At 42.7% G+C, this 18252-nt stretch overlaps 1 protein-coding gene across 1 annotated transcript in view; it reads left to right on the forward strand.

Moving 5' to 3' along the window:
* Positions 1–15688: 15688 nt before the first annotated feature.
* b3glcta (beta 3-glucosyltransferase a) overlaps positions 15689–18252 on the forward strand; it is a 577905-nt gene continuing 575341 nt past the window's right edge. The window contains exon 1 of the mRNA XM_034168392.1: positions 15689–15909. Coding sequence (XP_034024283.1) covers positions 15843–15909 — 67 coding nt within the window. The 5' untranslated portion in view covers positions 15689–15842. The remainder of the gene's footprint in view (positions 15910–18252) is intronic.

Below are 18252 nucleotides of genomic sequence, written 5' to 3' on the forward strand. Positions count from 1 at the left end.
TTATCTAAAACAGTTCACAATAATTACACACAATCTGTCTATATAGCGACAACAGAACAAAAGTAAGGAAAAACTGACAACTATAATCTGCTAGGAAAAAAAAGAGTTCTGCAACCTTATGTACATAAACAAAATTCATGTTGAAAACGGAGAACTCCTTATCTTTGCGAGTGTGTACATTCACGCGCAAAGTGTCCCTTCTTTCCACATTTCCAACATGTCAAATTCCTCTATCTCACGCGCACAGGCTTTACCTCTGGCCGCTCTGCAGCGCTGACCTTTGCCCTTTCCTACAAAATACTCTTCTTCCTCACACATCATTATGACTGCTCCAGCAGGTTTAAGAACTGCTGTGTTTGGTACAAAAGCATGGTCTGGTGTATTTTTCACTCCACGTCTCTCTTGCCTTTTTGTAAAATCACTGGTGTTCTCTTTTATGGTGTCAAATGACTTTGTTGTGGAATTTAACTGTAATTTTTCCGAGAAATTAACTGTCTCTCTCCACATTTTTAAGTGTTCAGGTGATGCTGGATCTTTTGTCTCCATGTACCTAACATCATTTGACTGTGTCATGTTGGCTGTGAGAACAACAGCAGTTACCCATTTTAGCTGTTTGTGGGGTTATCTCATAGGGAGATCTAAACGAACAAGCTGTTGTTCTCTTTTCACTGTTTGGTCACCGATCAGCCTGAAAAGTGTCACCACTTCGACCTCTGAGAGGTGGGTGACCTTGCTTAGGGCTTCTTTCCAGACTCATAGGCTCACAAACAGGTGTGGTGCGTATAGAAAGCTTACAACCTACTTCACAGGCAGGGCTTCATTTCTGCCAGTGGGTTAAAACTGGTGACAGGCCCCTGTGATTCAGTTGTGTATGTCCTCAGTCATAAAAACACACATATTCACACAAACACATTCACACCGCTGCGCTTCAGCTGTTATCATGTTTTAGCTCCGCTGTTATCACGCTTCTGCTCCAACTGGTTTTCATATCAGAATTTATATAATATATTTATATAATATATATCGGAATTTTACGGTTCGCCCACCGAAGGTTTCACCGACCTAACACTGTACAGTTTTTTACGTGCTGTTCTGGACCCGAAACTGGTCTTCAGTTGTCTCTTGCTTTATTAATTGCCAATTGTTACTGCTGCTGGATCTGGAGCCAACAGCCACATCAGGTGTCTGACACAGCGGGAATGCAGCGCGAGCACGCGGCTCCGTAACAGATGGTCTTTAACCGCTGCGCCACCTGACTTTTGTCAGAGAGTAAAATTTAACGCTTTACAGCCAGGCCTTAGCTTGACACCTTACAGTTTTTAAGCCAAGAGACGAACCAAGAAAGGCATTACGGGGTTTTTTTCCTCTGCGGTGGTCTCAGCCACACACACACACGTGCATGTAAAGAAAAACAGTCTCACCCGTGATCACACTCTGTCACCACCACTGAAGTCCGTATGCCTTCACCACGGTAAGCGTCGACCCATCAAGGAGGAGACCCGTCCCCCAGAAAGGGGTCTGCAGGAAATGTTTCCCGCGCTGCGGCCGCAGACTCCACGGGCGTTCTCCCTCACGGGCCGACGAGTTTCCGGTCTGTTGGCATCCGGCTCGACGGACCAAGATGTCAGAGTTGGACCTGAAAAGAACAACTACTCACACAGAAATGATCACGCAAGAGACACTGAATTTCTTTCATCTCGCATGGCGACCTCTTTGAGGTTTTGCGAGATTTTGCGGGCTTTGAAGCCTCAATAGGGTGAATGTGTGGCACTTGGTATTCACTACCAGTAGATGGCATTGTTCATGGCAGTATGAATACCACGTGCCACACATTCGCTTAAAGTGTGGAATCCACTTAATGAACAGAATTTTCAGTTTTCAAATTGCCTTTTTTTTTTACAAATGAAAAAAATGACATATTTACAAATACAGATTTATTTATAAAACCCACCACACGTTTCAATAAATTGTGTGTGTTATACCGACCAACCAACCACACATCTGTCAGGGAACTAAATTACCCATAATGCACTGCGGCATGTGTGTCTAAACACTAAAACCTTCAAAATTAGTGCATTACTTTAAACTAAAACATATAGCTGATATTTTCACTTTATAAAATGACAGACATGATTTAAATAACTTGTCCGGAATTAGTTTGTTTAAAATTTTAACCACAAGTCAAAACTGTCTGCCTGTGCATGACTTGGGTCATATGCCAGTGAGTCTGCATGGTGTGAAGAGAAATTATCTTTTTTTTTTCTCCCTATTTCTTTCTCTTGGGTAGTCAGCTGTCTTCTACCTGCATAGGATAGAGCTGTGATTCTCATAGCTGTCTGTCTGCTACAAAGCATGTAAAAGGCAGGCACTAAAATCTCTGATTTCAGACTTTACAAATGTTTTTAACTGTTAAGCTTTATTCACAGAAATATGTTAGGGGGCTAAAAATTATCAGACATAAATTTATCGGAAGCTAATTGGTCTGCTGATGGTTTTCAAAGTTATCTGAAAAGCTAATCCGTGAATGAAACCATGAGCTTCGACAATTAGCGGTTAGTGGATTAGCGGAACTGTGCCGACCACTGGTGACACTACACTATATTGCAGACATACACACACAAGGATTTTTTACATAACAACCTTGAACGCAATGCGAACAGACCCCTGCCTACTTCAGCCAACTCACATAGATCCTGATTCAAGTCAAGCTAAAGACCACCGACTTGGGAGTGGCTTAGGTACAGGAATAAAAGTTAGAGGACAACGGAAGTGGAGGTTCTTTGTTCCAGGTGTTTTCATGTGACCTGGTCAAGATCCCAGCTCTGAGATGAGTGTCTATATCAGTGTAAGAACTTTTACAACACATCTAAACTTTGAAGTCCATTTCCTATCCAATTCTTTTGGAGATCACTCACCATGATAAAACAGTCGGCAACACTAGTGTGTAATGGGCACCTTGTATGGTTACACCCTGACATCAGGGTGAATGTGAGGCATTATTGTAAAGCACTTTGAGCATCTGATGCAGATGGAAAAGCACTATATAAATCCAGTACATTTACCGTGTAATATCTATCTGTGATGAAAATCTGGTGAGAATCCATGAGGTAGTTTTGACGTAATCCTTGAAAGTCTATATAAAGTGAAATATTGGTCCAGAATCCGGATCACCTCCAGAATTCCGTGGAGTCTTCCATGCCTTAATTTCTATCTGTGGTGCAAATTTGGTGAGAAACCATGAAGTAGTTTTCATGTAATCCTTTAAAGCCTATTGAGCACTTTAGCAATACTATTTCAATTTCAATTTATTTTCATTTATATAGCGCCAAACAAATCACAACAGAGTTGCCTCAAAGCGCTTCACACAGGTAAGGTCTAACCTTACCAACCCCCAGAGCAACAGTGGTAAGGAAAAACTCCCTCTGAGGAAGAAACTTCAAGCAGACCAGACTCAAAGGGATGACCCTCTGCTTGGGCCATGCTACAAAACATAAATTACAGAACAATTCACGGACGAATATACAAGAAATGCTATTGGCGCACAGGACAGGAGGATCGCCAACACGAACACAACTCCCATTTCTGGATGGAGCTGCACCTTAAACAGAGAGAAAAAACAGAATCAGGCATCAGAAAGACAAGAAATACTGTATAATTTGTCAGCATTAAACAACAAGAAAAACAGAGAAATACTAAGGTGATTGCCGGCCACTAGCCCTAAACTTCAATAAAGACCCAGAATTTAGGTAAAGTTGAGGCCGCGGCCTGCTCCAATTACTAATAAAATGAATTAAAAGAGTAAAAAGCGTAAAACAAAACTGTACCAGTATGCTAGCCTCCACAGAATCTGATTGTTTTATTGATGCAGGGAGATCATTCCACAGAACAGGGTCACGATAAGAGAAAGCTCTGTGTCCCGCAGACTTCTTATTCTTATTTTAGGGACACAAAGTAGTCCTGCACCCTGAGAACGTAAAGCCTGGGCCGATACGTAAGGTTTAATTAGGTCAGCTAGGTAGGAGGGTGCCAGTCCATGAATAATTTTATAGGTTAGTAGCAGAACCTTAAAATCTGATCTCACTGGGACAGGAAGCCAGTGAAGGGATGCCAAAATGGGTGTAATGTGGTCGAACTTTCTGCTTTGTGTCAAAAGTCTGGCTGCAGCATTTTGAACCAATTGGAGACCCCTAATGCTAGACTGCGGTAAACCAGAAAATATAACATTGCAGTAGTCCAATCTAGAAGAGATAAATGCATGGATCAGGGTCTCAGCATCAGCCATAGACAGGATGGGACGAATGTTCGCTATATTTCGCAGGTGGAAGAAAGCAGTCCTAGTAATATTTCTAATGTGGAGGCCAAAGGACAACGAAGGATCAAAAATTACCCCAAGGTTCCTCACTTTGTCAGTGTGATGTATGACACACGAGCCGAGGCAGAGCGTTAAATGGTCAAATTGATGCTGATGTCTCACTGGACCAAGAACCATCATTTCAGTCTTATCAGAGTTTAAAAGTAGGAAGTTTCTAGACATCCAACTTCTCACTGCTGCAAGGCAATCTTCTAAGGATTTTATGTGAACGAGATTACCAGCAGTTATTGGCATGTATAACTGAGTATCATCTGCATAGCAGTGAAAGGTAATCCCAAAACGCCTCAATATGTACCCAAGGGGTGCTATATAAAGGGAAAAAAGCAGGGGGCCTAAGACAGACCCCTGTGGAACCACAAATTTCATGTCACTAAGGTTAGAGGTAGTGTTACTGTACAAAACACAGTGAGAACGACTGGTCAAGTATGACGTCAGCCATGCAAGGGCACTCCCAGTAATCCCAAAATGATTTTCCAGCCTATCAAGTAGAATATGATGATCCACTGTATCAAATGCAGCACTGAGATCTAACAGCAACAGAACCGTAGTGGTGTCCGAATCCATTGTAAGCAGAAGATCATTCACCACTTTAGTGAGAGCTGTCTCTGTGGAATGATATTTTCTAAAAGCAGACTGCAGTAGCTCAAAGAGATTATTCTCAGTAAGACAGTCTACGAGCTGCCGTGACACCACTTTTTCCAGAATTTTAGAGAAAAATGTGTTATATGGCTGGGGGGGGCCTGGCTGCCGGTTTGTTTCTGTTTTTTGGTTTTCCTCCCAGGTGGCTTGCGTTTGGGACTGAGTGGCTGTGTTGCTGAGGCTGTCAGGACCTCACCCTGATCACCTGTGACTCGTCAGGACTCACAGCTGTGGTGCATCTGGATGGATTGGAACATGTTGGCATTTAAGACTGGAATGCACAGTGTGTATTTGCCAGAGACTCGACCTTGTGACCAGACGGGTGAGATCGTCGTCTTGGGAGCCATCTCATCAACAGCGGATGCTGAGAACGTCCAGGTTTGATGCACAGTCTGTGAAAGAGGAGGGGGTGAGGTCTCACGCTCGTCAGCACACTTCCTGAGGTACGTTAGATTTTGTGACTAACAGTTATACAGTCAGTAAATGTGGTGTCCCTCACACCTTATTGTATTGAGCTGTTTGTTAGTCATGTATCAGCTTCCACTGCGGTGGAGTTTTGTGAACTGGATGTTCCATGCCTGCAGGTTTGGAAGCTGATCAGTAATCAAGCCAGGAAGTGTTTGCTGTTTGTACACCTTTAAGTGTTCTGTGTGTAGAGTGTGGACTCACATAATGGTTCCTTCTTTCACAGACTCGGTTGTTGCGGCCACCTGGGGGGTGTCGGCGGGGTCCTTGGGTCCGAAACAGCTTCTGGCTCCGGACCGTTAGCGCTGCTGGGAGCGCACCACGCCAGGCCGCACCTTTTGTTATTATATTTTCACTGTTATGTATTAAATTCAGTTAGCCTTTGTACCGTGCTCTGCTTATTTCATACTGGGTCCTTCAAACGCTGGTCGGTTCTCCGAGCTGCGTCCGACACATAACAAAATGATAGATTTGATATCGGCTGATAGTTTGTCAATACACTAGGGTCAAGATTAGGTTTCTAAAGTAATGGTTTAATCACTGCAGATTTGAAACATTTAGGAACAGATCCAGAAGTTAAAGAAAGATTAATAATTTCCAGCACAGTCAAACCAAGAGTGGGCCACAGGTCCTTAAACAGCCAGCGGCACAGGAAAAACACCTCCGTGTTGATAACCATTTGTAAAATCCAGGCGGCTTTTGATGGCTTTCAGTGGAGTAAAGTATATGAGAAATTGTTTAACAGCTGGACATGTTCCAACTTGTCCTTAAGGCTTCCAACGGAGGTGTTTTTCCTGTGGCAGAGCGTCGCGGCGGCTGGGAGCCAACGCTGCAATCCGCCCGCACGTCTTTCATTAAAAAAATCTCCTTTAACAGTGGAATATCCGGATAAAATGCTGAAACCGACTTCTTCTGAAACTTCTCTGTTCTCTCACGACGTCCTGGATCAATAGAGCCTGAAATGTGGAGGTTTTCAGCTTGAAACAGGCTGACGACGGCGCCTGGGAGTGCTGCACGACGTCTCGCTCCGTGGGAAGTCCTTAAAGCGACAGTATCACCTCAAAATCTCTCATCAGCCGTTAAAATTTTCACCGAAAACCAGCTTAATTTTTCGAACCGTGTCCACTTTGATGTGTCTCACAGGTTTAGAAAAAATTTTGATCAAACAAAGCGCCAGTCTCTCAGCAAATTCTCAGACAAAGGAATTCCGACGAGGGGCTGGACGACTCCTCCCACAAGGAGTGCTCACAGGCGAATTACGTCACCGACAGGCGTGGAAAAACTCACGCATGCGCACGAGGGTTCAAGCATGTCTGACGTAAAAACATATGAATGAAATCCATATAGTTTTTGAAAAAATAAAAAGGACCTATACTTTATTGACAGACCTCGTAGTCTAAGATAGCATCATGCCACGCAAGGTGAAATACTTCTAACTTTGAACTACGCCATTTCTGTTCTAGACCTCTTGCTTTATGCTTGAGGTCACGCAGATAATCATTGAACCAAGGTGACTGTGATTTGGGGGATCGCAGTTTTAACACAGGTGGTGCAATCATGTCGAGTGTAGTTTTGAGCACTGAGTTTAAACTATCCATAAGTCTGTCTACTGACTGGGTATTTGTCAAATGTGAAGCTAAGACATCAGGCAGTCTAGCTTCGCGTTCAGTCTTAGTTGAGGAGTTGATGCATCGCCGTAAAGCTATATAAGGTTGTTGTTCCACTAAACACGGCAGCGAAACTGTAAACTTAATAAGTGAGTGATCAGACACCACTGATGTAAGAGGCATGATGTCAATATTCGTGACAGCAATACCACGTGCGAGAACCAGATCCAGGGTATTTCCACTAATGTGCATCGAATCCCGAATGCATTGCTGAAATCCTAATGCATCCATAATTTCCATAAATGATTTGCAGAGGGGATCAGAAGGCTTATTTATATGAATGTTAAAGTCACCAATGATCAAAATGTTATCTACACTAGTTAACAAGTTAGAGATGAATGCACCAAATTCATCTAAGAATTCAGAATATGGGCCAGGAGGCCTATATACAGTGACAAAGTAATACGACTGATTTTTATTCTTCTGACCGTGGCAATGTGTAATATCCTGAGCAGAGCGGAGAATGAGATGCTCAAATGAGTGATATTTGTAACCCCCAACAGCTAATAAGCTAAACCTAGATTTATAAATAAGAGCAACACCCCCACCTTGCTTCGCATCACGAGGGACGTGACTAAATGTATATGCTGGTGGGCAGGCCTCATTTAAGGGGAGGACAGCTGTAGGTTTAAGCCAGGTTTCACATAGCCGAATCATATCTAAGTGATGATCAATAATTAGATCACTGATCAACAATGATTTTGAGGACAGTGATCTTATGTTAATGAGACCCAGTCTAAGGACCTCAGTGGAGTTGACAGTTGAACTGTTTGGGTTTAGGGGTGGTTCCAGAGTAGCATATATAAGATGCCTAAAAGTAGGTTTGGGTTTAAGACATTCCACGTGCGTTGTAGGTAGCAGACACAAAATCTTTGCTATTGCTGGAACAACCACTGGGCCATCCTCAATTTCAACATCATCCAATATAGTAATGGGTATTACGTTTGGAAAGCATATCCCTCTATGATTTTATGGACATGACTACGGAAGCAGGCCACAGTCTCAACTTGTTGACCTGGCAAATAAACTGCACTATCACCATAGTGGATTTTCTGCACTAAATTTCCTGCTAAGCTAATGGATTCCACCCCCACATTTGTCATAAGCCTTGCAGGGTCTCTAATCACCTGCTCAGTGGCCTGCTGTAGATTCCTAATGTTACCCTCCCTGTAGAGCTCTATCTGTGTTCGCAGACAAGATGGTGACGCCTTCCCCAGTAGGGTGGAGGCAGTCCGGCATCAGCAAGCCATGGTGGCCCCAGAACGAAGGCCAGTTATCAATAAAGCTAAAGCCTTGCTGTCTACAAAACTGTGCCAGCCACCTATTTAATGATGTCAGCCTGCTAAACGCCTCATCAGTACCCCGGGAGGGGAGGTGCCCAGAGACTATTAATTGATGCTGACACATCTTTCTGGCAAGGTCACGAGTCCTCTCTATGTCCATTTTTGTGACCTCTGAGTGCTTCATCCTGATATCATTAGTGCCAATGTGAATAACTATGTGACTATATCTCATGTCATGTTCCTTCGTCTGTCGTCCCTTCTGCAACGTCAGCACCCTAAGATGAGATGCAATGTCGGGAGCTCTGGCCCCAGGAATACATTTAACCTCAGCCGGCGTCTGTAACCTGACTTTGCGGGTGATAGAATCCCCTATCATTAAAGTCCGGTGTTTCGGCCTGGAGACAGGAGTGGAAGTCACTCGTGGGCTCAGAGAATTCACATCTGGCAAATCCAAGGGGGAGAACCGATTCACAGTTCGCACTGGCGAGTGTGATCGGAGTGCCACAACCGGGCACCAAGCCCTACGGGGCTTCCTCCGCCTAGCCACAGTCCGAAAGCCGTCCTCCACAGCCGGCGTTTCTAAGCTGATGCTAATGGGCTCGCTAGCTGGCCCAACACTAACCTCATCTGGAGTGCCCGTAACATCTAACTCCACTGCGCTAAGAAGCTGCTCTAACTTACGGACACGGCTCTCTAAGAGAGCCACCCTATCTTCCAACATCACGCAGGATTTACGGAGGGTGTAAAGTATAATAAGTAGTGTACTTTGTGCACTAAGAAATTCAAAAATGTAGCCAAGCAAACACGAGCTAACCAATAATGGATAAGCTATTCACTCCTAAGGCTCACACAGTCACAGCAGTTACACTGAAAAACTAACAGAAGTATTAAACAGGTAAAAAAAAAAAAGCAGCAGCTATAAAATACACTAACCAGTTAATTAACTAACAGGAGTATAAAAAATGAAATGAAAAAATGAGAAGGGTCAGAAATAGCTAACCCAAGCTAATCGCTAGCGAAAATGCTAGCCGCTCCTAAGATTTTACACAGGAGTAAAAATGACTTAAAATTCATAGCAGTTCAACTGAAAAATGAACAGAAGTATTAAACGGGTAGAAAAGCAAGAGCTATAAAAAGTAACAATGGAGAGGGGAGGTATCGACCTAGCTAGCGAAAGCTAACCGCCAATGAATGCTAACCGCTAGCGAATGCTAACTGCTAGCGATTCACAACAGGACTGTTGTTAAATAACATTCAGAGTAGATACAATTAATAACCAGAAGAGTGCTAAACATAAATAAAAGAAGCGTATACAACCGTGTGAAGTTCAGAGTGGCGTCACAGCAACAAACAATCCGTTCAATCCCTTTTCACAAATAAAACAGTTCAGTCGAAGCACAGGTAGATCAGCAGGCTAAAGAGCTGGGCAGACCTACTAATACTACTAGGAGTAATAGTTGTTGTTATATAACGGCTGAGTGGATCCTTGTCATTTGATTGGTGCTTTGTATGTCACATGACTTGGATTAATTCATCCCATTTGTGTTGCACTGCATTTAGAGCGCGGCTTGGTTCCATTAAGATTGCAAATTTGGTTTCATACATTTGTTACTATTGCACTCTGCACGCATACGCACACACATGCACGCACGCACGTCCTTGTGCACGTGCGCACACAGGATCGCGCACGCATACGTGATCGTGCACATGCACGCATCCTCATGCACACGTGTTCACACACTCACATGTGTGCGCACACGCTATCACGCACGTGATCGCGCACACACAAGCGCTGACCAGGTTGCGTGTGTGCGCGCGTGGGGACAGCAACTCTCCTGAGACATAATTTGATTAACTGACGCTGCATTCTTGTAACATATACACACATACAAAATCCACTCTGCTGTAAGATGTTTGGATGGATGAAGACCTGTTCACATGAAACGCTGACATGATTTTTGGCTGGGCTGAGGAAATACACAGTCTTTTTTTTTTAACGTAAGTCCAAAGTCAGTGCACAGCATCACTGGACTACATGTGGAACACCAAAATGTAAGTCCCTTTTCTGTTGTTTATAAATTAATAAAATATCAAATTACAAGGATCTGTTTTAGCCGTTATATAAAACAAATAATGAATGTTTTTACATGTATGTTCCAGTTTTCACCTCATGAAATACCATTGAACTCATAAACATTCATTATTTGTATATTAAGGGGAGAGACACTTTTGTGCTACAGAATTGAGCCAAACTGGGCATACATATACTTTGGCATACGTGGAGTGATATAGGCTATTGAGCACTTTTGTAGTAGTTCTAGTGAAGGGGAGAGACATGTTTATGCAGTAGAATTGAGCCAAACGTGGCACACATATACTTTGACATATATGGAAGCAACATATGCCCCTGAGCTCTTTATTAGTAGTCGTACTTTAGGGTAGCAGGAGGTGGTAAAATCACAAGTCAGAATTTCAATACATCCACTTGGGAAATGATTCACAATATTAATACCAGCATTTTGGCATCAAAATTAATCCTATATCTTGAAAATAACCCCCCACCCCTTGAATGTAACAAAGTATGGTCTATTTTCAATTATCTGGCTATTCCGCTATGTGTAAAGTTTGTCCATGCGCTTCAAAAACTTTATAAACATAATTCTTTCACAAAGGTTTTATTTCAGTAACACTGTGTGAATAACAGAACTTAGGAGGAGGCCATGCTCTTCAAAAACTTTAAAAACTTAAACCATTGTCAAAGGTTTATTTCAGTCACACTGTGTGAATAACAGAACTTAGGAGGAGGCCAGTTTGTCAAGGCTTTGCTGGAATTTTTCATACTCCAGTATGGTTCTGTCACTTTTCTTGCCCAAGTAGGACATCAGGGCTTGGCCAAACTCTTGGGCTGACTTCATCCTTCTTTTCCAACTTGGTAATGTCACCTGGATTCGGAAGATTGGATCAACATTCGGCAGAAGTGTAGTACTTTCTCTCGCAAACTGAACCTCCAGTTTCATCCTTTGCTGTTTTGGCGTTGTCACCCACAGCTGTTTCCATGAGGAACTTTTCAACTTCCTCACTATCAGTGAAGGGGCCAACACAAGATTTCAGTTTGTCCAACATGTCAAGCCTCTTCTTTTCATTTCTCTGAGCCATCTCCTGCTTCTGCTCTGCTCCCTTCTCAAACTTCTCTTTCATATTCTTACTCCAGGTCAGTTCAAGCTCCCTTTTTGCTTGGACAGCTGCCTTGAATCCCCTAAAAGATGGAATCTGGCCAGCCAGCCTTGCAAAAGTATTCAGCCCCTTGGTATTTCACGCATTTTAATTTGTTTATGGCATATCAGATACAAAAAAGTAAATCAGGCTCCCCAATATAAAAACTTCTAAAATTATCTTCCTTAGACTCAAACTAAAAGTAAATTTCTACAACGTCATATAAATTAATTAAAAATATGAAAGACAAGATGATGGGTTGCATAAATAATCAGCCCCTTTGGTATAATACCTGTAAATGATTAGTTTAATTGCCGGTTTTCTTCAAACAAGTCAGGGGATGGCTACATGAGCATTTCCAAGTCACTGAATATGTCTTAAACTTTATTTACATCACTTATGAAGAAATGCAAACAGTATGGCACTCTGTGATAAATCTGTGTGGAGGAGACAGTTGTCAAAAACTGAGTGACTGTGCAAGAAGGAGAAGAGTGAGGAAAGCCACCAAGACATTCAGACAACCCAGAAGAAGTTACAGACTTCTCTGCCTGTGATTGGAGAAATTGTGCATAGTGCATCTTTTGCATTTTGTATCCCCAGTTACACAGATTCATGATGAAATGGTGTAGAAGAGGATTTTATTAAAAAGAAAACCTGAAACTTCAGCTACAATTTGCCAGAAGGTACATCTCATATGTAAGCCGAGATTTGATGTGTTGGTGAAAGAAAACCCTCCTCTGTCCCAGAGGATGGGACAGCCCTTACCAAAAAGTAGTACATGCAAGTATGTTTCAAGTATACTTCCAGTTTACTTTTTATATACTTATCAGTACTATTTTTTGGTAAGGGAGAGGAGGGTGAGAAGCTTGGTGTCTCCGTATTTAGCCCAACCACTTTCAGTGATTGTCCCTGTAACTTGTTGATGGACATTCGCCCTATTGACGTTTCAAATCCCACAAAACCTCGGAGAGGTCGCAGCGCTGCGACATCTCAGTAACATTGAGAACTGCATTGAGATGCGCTGATCAGGCTGCACTTTAACCGCTGCACACGGACAACACCATTAACATTGCAACATAAAACTATTTTTATATTGTGCCTAAAACTCTCATAAATATATTCTCTGGGTTTATAGACGTTGTTATTGTGTTTATTTTATGTAAACATGCGAGAATCACAGGCTGTCTCTCCGTTATTTTCAATGGGAGCTGATGTGAGCTACGCTCGCTTCCTGATCATGTTGTTCTGGGACAAAGTGAAGTTTGCTCTTTAACGTCTTTATTATTGTTCTTTACAACACTGTTTGTCCTCTTTGTTCGAGACTAATATATATATATATAATATGTCTGAAATTCGGTTTGCGTTTATTAAATTCCACGCAGATTAAATGTAACAGACACGGATTGTTATAATTGTTTTAGCAAGTTTTCAGGGTATCATGCAGCAGTCTCTTATTAACGTGACGAAAAGCATAAAAAATTACATTTTTGTAGTATAATATTCATTTACAACTGTCATCGTGTTAATTCTCTATATGTTGTTGACTGCAGCGACTCTCTGGCATGCAAGGGATTATGGGATACATCAATAGCGCGAATTGCAAAACGTGCACAGAGGAAACTGGAGCAGTTTGAATTGGAAGGGAAGGTCTGATGGGATGATGGAAATCCTTGGAATAAACACATCTTCACCCTTAGCTTGTCTTGTAAGTATGGTAGCTTCAATCACATGTGCTATCATTTGTTTGATGGTCAGCCGAGTTTCATTACAGAGTTTGGGGGCATCTTGGTTGCAAAGAACCATGACTGGGCAACCAACCTTCAGCTTTAGGTTGTGAGGTGGAATGCCTGGGGGCTCTAGGGAATTCAGGAACTCAGTTGGGTATTAATCTCCCTCAGGTGTCTCTACAACTGAGTCAACAGATTTGTATGTCTTCACTTCTCCTGGTATTAACTGGAGGAGCTCAGGCTCGCTCACACATAGCCAGTTATGGTTCTTGTAGATTTGGGTAGACCTTGTTCTTGAGTTCTTGAACACTTTGAACCACCTTGCCACAGCCAGCTGGAATGGTCACCATGCCTTCATTATTCACGAGCAGTTCCCCATTGCCCACAGCCAGAAGTAGTTCAAATTCTCTTGCCGTGGTATTTCCCTAAAGGTGTACCCACATGTTGATGGACAATGTAAGTAAATGTTTGGACTTGGTACCATAGGTAGGAAGACTTTAGACAGGCAGGCAACTCATCTGCCGGAGTTCCTTTTGGGATGACTGGGAGAGTTTGCCTAAAATCACCTGCAAATAGAAGGGTGACACCATCTAGGATTGATTGGTTTTCTCTGATGTCACGTAGACAGCAATCCAAGGCCTCCAGTGCTAACTTGTGTGCCATGGCAGACTCATCCCAGACAACTGGCCGACTCTGTTGCTGTGTCAGTAGCATTGTTGATGGTGCAAGTTAAGTGTGATGCTTGCTACCTGATCTGAGTACTATGTGCACTGTGAAAATAAGTGCTCCAGTGAGCAGGTTGTGATTCTAATTAAAGCCCACGTACGCTTTCAACCTAAGAGCCACAGTGACCTCCCCTTTGGTGTCCCCAGTCACCATAGTAAGATTGGTGTTGATTGCTTAATTACTGTGGCTGTGCATAGCGAACACACACACACACACACACACACACACACACACACACACACACACGGTCAATTTTTCAATTTCAATTTCATTTCATTTATATAGCGCCAAATCACAACAGAGTTCCCCCAAGGCGCCTCACACAAGTAAGTTCTAACCTTACCAACCCCCAGAGTAAAAGTGGTAAGGAAAAAACCATCTCTGAGGAAGAAACCTCAAGCAGACCAGACTCAAAGGGGTGACCCTCTGCTCGGGCCATGCTACAGACATAAATTACAGAACAATTCACAAAATGAATATACAGGAAATGCTGTTGGTGCACAGGACAGGAGGGTCACCAGCACAAATACAACTTCCATCTCTGGATGGAGCTGCACCTTAAACAAAGAGAACAAACAGAATGAGGCACCAGAAAGACAAGAAATATTGTAGAATTTACCAGCATTAAATGACAAGAAAACAGAAGAAATACTAAGGTGATTGCCGGCCACTAGCCCTAAGCTTCACTAAAAGACCCAGAATTTAGGTAACGTTGAGGCTGCGGCCCGCTCCGTTTCCTAATAAAATTAATTAAAAGAGTAAAAAGCGTAAAACAAAACTATACTAGCCATATGAAAGGGAAAATAAGTGCGTCTTCAGTCTGGACTTTAAAGTCTCCACAGAATCTGACTGTTTAATTGATGCAGGGAGACCATTCCACAGAGCAGGGGCACGATAAGAGAAAGCCTTACACAGTAGAAGATACTCTTTAAACAACTTGTGAAAAAAAATCATAAATATGGTTTTATTTATAATAAGTTCAATAATCACATTATGGCTGCCCATGTAAACAGTCATTTGACACCTGCTCCTCATCCAGCATCAATCCACCATCAGGGTTGGGTAGGATTACTTTGAAATGTAATCCAAAAGTAATCAGATTACAAGTAATCCAAATGTATTTACATACATACATGTAATTCACATGTATTCTTTCAAAGTAATCGTACTCAACCTTGTCCACCATCCACATCAGCAAAGTTTCCTTTTTGATTGCTCTGGTGCATCAAAGTTCACTCAGTCTGAAAGGAGTTTTTCCTCACTGTTTGTCCTTTTAATATGATTAATTACAAGATGACAGCATTTATTGTTTTTCCAGTTCTTGGTTAAAGTGGCACAAATTAACTTGTCTGTCCCTGTATTTAACAGGGTGCATGCCTAGAGTTTTCCCAAAGACTTCCAAAGGATAAAGTGAACTTGGTATTTATTATTTGACAATCCCATTTTTTTATTATTATTTCGTTGGTCTGGGCTGTTGATGTAGTAAAAAGTGAAGGTGGTGGATTTTATTTCCCTCTTTCACACACACAGGCGCGCGCTGCTCTCAGTTCAGTGAAGTCTGGCGGCCAGCAGAGCGCGTGCCTGCGCCGCGCTCGCACACACAAAGTGGATATGTCACCGAGCAGAAGAGAACACGCTCAGTTTTACGTGAAACTGGAGAGGAAAAGCCCTGCCGCTGTTGATCTTGTTTTTTAAACCCCACTGCGTGCGTGTCACTGCGAGCTTTTGTCCACGCGCCACGTCTCCCAGGATGCTGTTCGACGAGCCTCGCGCCGGTCGGAAAGTGGCAGCAGGCTGTTTGATCATCTTCTCCGCCTGTAAGTACTCGCTGCTACTTTCTAACATTCTCATATCCACTACAAACAACAACCACAGCACACGTTACGACAGTGTTTGGAAAGAAGCGACGGGAAACCGTGTTGTTTCCAGCGGTTCTGAAGACACGAGCGCTGTTATTTATTTATTTTTTTCTTTTTTCCCACAACACTTTGAGAAGTGCGGAGCCATGATTCAACTTCCTGCAGAGTTAAAGGCGACCTGCACGTAGCGTTTACCATGTGGGTTTGTGCAGACCAATGACCGCTCGGTTACGTTAGTATTTGTCACAGCAAAATTTTTGGACGTGCTGTCCGTTTGGAGTCAGCTTTTTGAAAGCTTCACCAGCTGATCGCAACGAGCAGCGCTGAACCCACTGACTTTGCATGAGAAGTTTGGAGGCTGTGTGTGTGTGTGTGTGTGTGTGTGTGTGTGTGTGTGTGTGTGTGTGTGTGTGTGTGTGTGTGTGTGTGTGTGTGTGTGTGTGTGTGAGAGAGAGAGAGAGACAGGCTGGGGGTGTGGACAATGCACCCGGTTGTGTGTGTAAATCACTGCGGTAACACATTTCTCAGCAACTAGACCAAATTTTGATGTCGAGTCATGACTGAATACTTGTATAAATTTAAATGCCACTTCATTTGCTTTGCTGAAATGTTTACCTTTGAAAACCACTTTTCTGAGTTAATTGGTGTAATTAAAAAAATATTCCTTGCCATTAGTGCATAATGGAATCACTCAGTGAGTGAGTGGGTTTGCAAAATATAAGTACAGTAAAATTTGCATATATTGGATTCAAGTGGACCACCGAATTTTGTTCGTTATAATTGAAATCCACTATGTTAGATAATATCTCTGCTAATTCTTTATTTTATATTAGCTATCAAGTATTTGTGTTATTTGGAAGTTCTGAGAAATAAAAGTTGAGTTTTGCTTCATCATGTGTCTAAGTTTCAGACACAGGAAGATCCTCCTCTGTTGGTGAGAGCCAGTAACATTAGAAATGTGAGACTAAACCACACCCATTGTTAACACCCACAAGGTATAAAAAGTGTTGTATGACTCATTTTAGGGGACTTTCACAAGATGGACACTGTGTAGGCCTGATTTTTGACATGACCTTTAATAAACTCAAAATGAGGAATACAATGGTTTGGTTTTTGGTAAGGGGCAGAATCTTGCATTAAAGAACTGGGTGAAAATAACAACTACATGTATAAAATTTAGGTCTCCCTTGTAGGAGAGATTGCGATCTCAATGGGCCTACCTGGTTAAATTAAAAATAAAATGGACGAAATACGTTATATATAATGCCTGGTTCACACGGCAAGATATACTCAACAAAAATATAAACGCAACACTTTTGGTTTTGCTCCAATTTTGTATGAGATGAACTCAAAGATCTAAAACGTTTTCCACATACACAATATCACCATTTCCCTCAAATATTGTTCACAAACCAGTCTAAATCTGTGATAGTGAGCACCTCTCCTTTGCTGAGATAATCCATCTCACAGGTGTGCCATATCAAGATGCTGATTAGACACCATGATTAGTGCACAGGTGTGCCTTAGACTGCCACAAGGCCACTCTGAAAGGTGCAGTTTTATCACACAGCACAATGCCACAGATGTCGCAAGATTTGAGGGAGCATGCAGTTGGCATGCTGACAGCAGGAATGTCAACCAGAGCTGTTGCTCGTGTATTGAATGTTCATTTCTCTACCATAAGCCGTCTCCAAAGGTGTTTCAGAGAATTTGGCAGTACATCCAACCAGCCTCACAATCGCAGACCACGTGTAACCACACCAGCCCAGGACCTCCACATCCAGCATGTTCACCTCCAAGATCGTCTGAGACCAGCCACTCGGACAGCTGCTGAAACAATCGGTTTGCATAACCAAAAAATTTCTGCACAAACTGTCATAAACCATCTCAGGGAAGCTCATCTGCATGCTCGTCGTCCTCATCGGGGTCTCGACCTGACTCCAGTTCGTCGTCGTAACCGACTTGAGTGGGCAAATGCTCACATTTGCTGGCGTTTGGCACGTTGGAGAGGTGTTCTCTTCACGGATGAATCCCGGTTCACACTGTCCAGATGGCAGACAGCGTGTGTGGCGTCGTGTGGGTGAGCGGTTTTCTGATGTCAGTGTTGTGGATCGAGTGGCCCATGGTGGTGGTGGGGTTATGGTATGGGCAGGCGTCTGTTATGAACGAAGAACACAGGTGCATTTTATTGATGGCATTTTGAATGCACAGAGATACCGTGACGAGATCCTGAGGCCCATTGTTGTGCCATCCAAGAACATCACCTCTTGTTGCAGCAGGATAATGCACTGCCCCATGTTG

The sequence above is a fragment of the Thalassophryne amazonica genome, chromosome 4, assembly GCF_902500255.1.
Source record: "Thalassophryne amazonica chromosome 4, fThaAma1.1, whole genome shotgun sequence".
NCBI lineage: Eukaryota > Metazoa > Chordata > Actinopteri > Batrachoidiformes > Batrachoididae > Thalassophryne > Thalassophryne amazonica.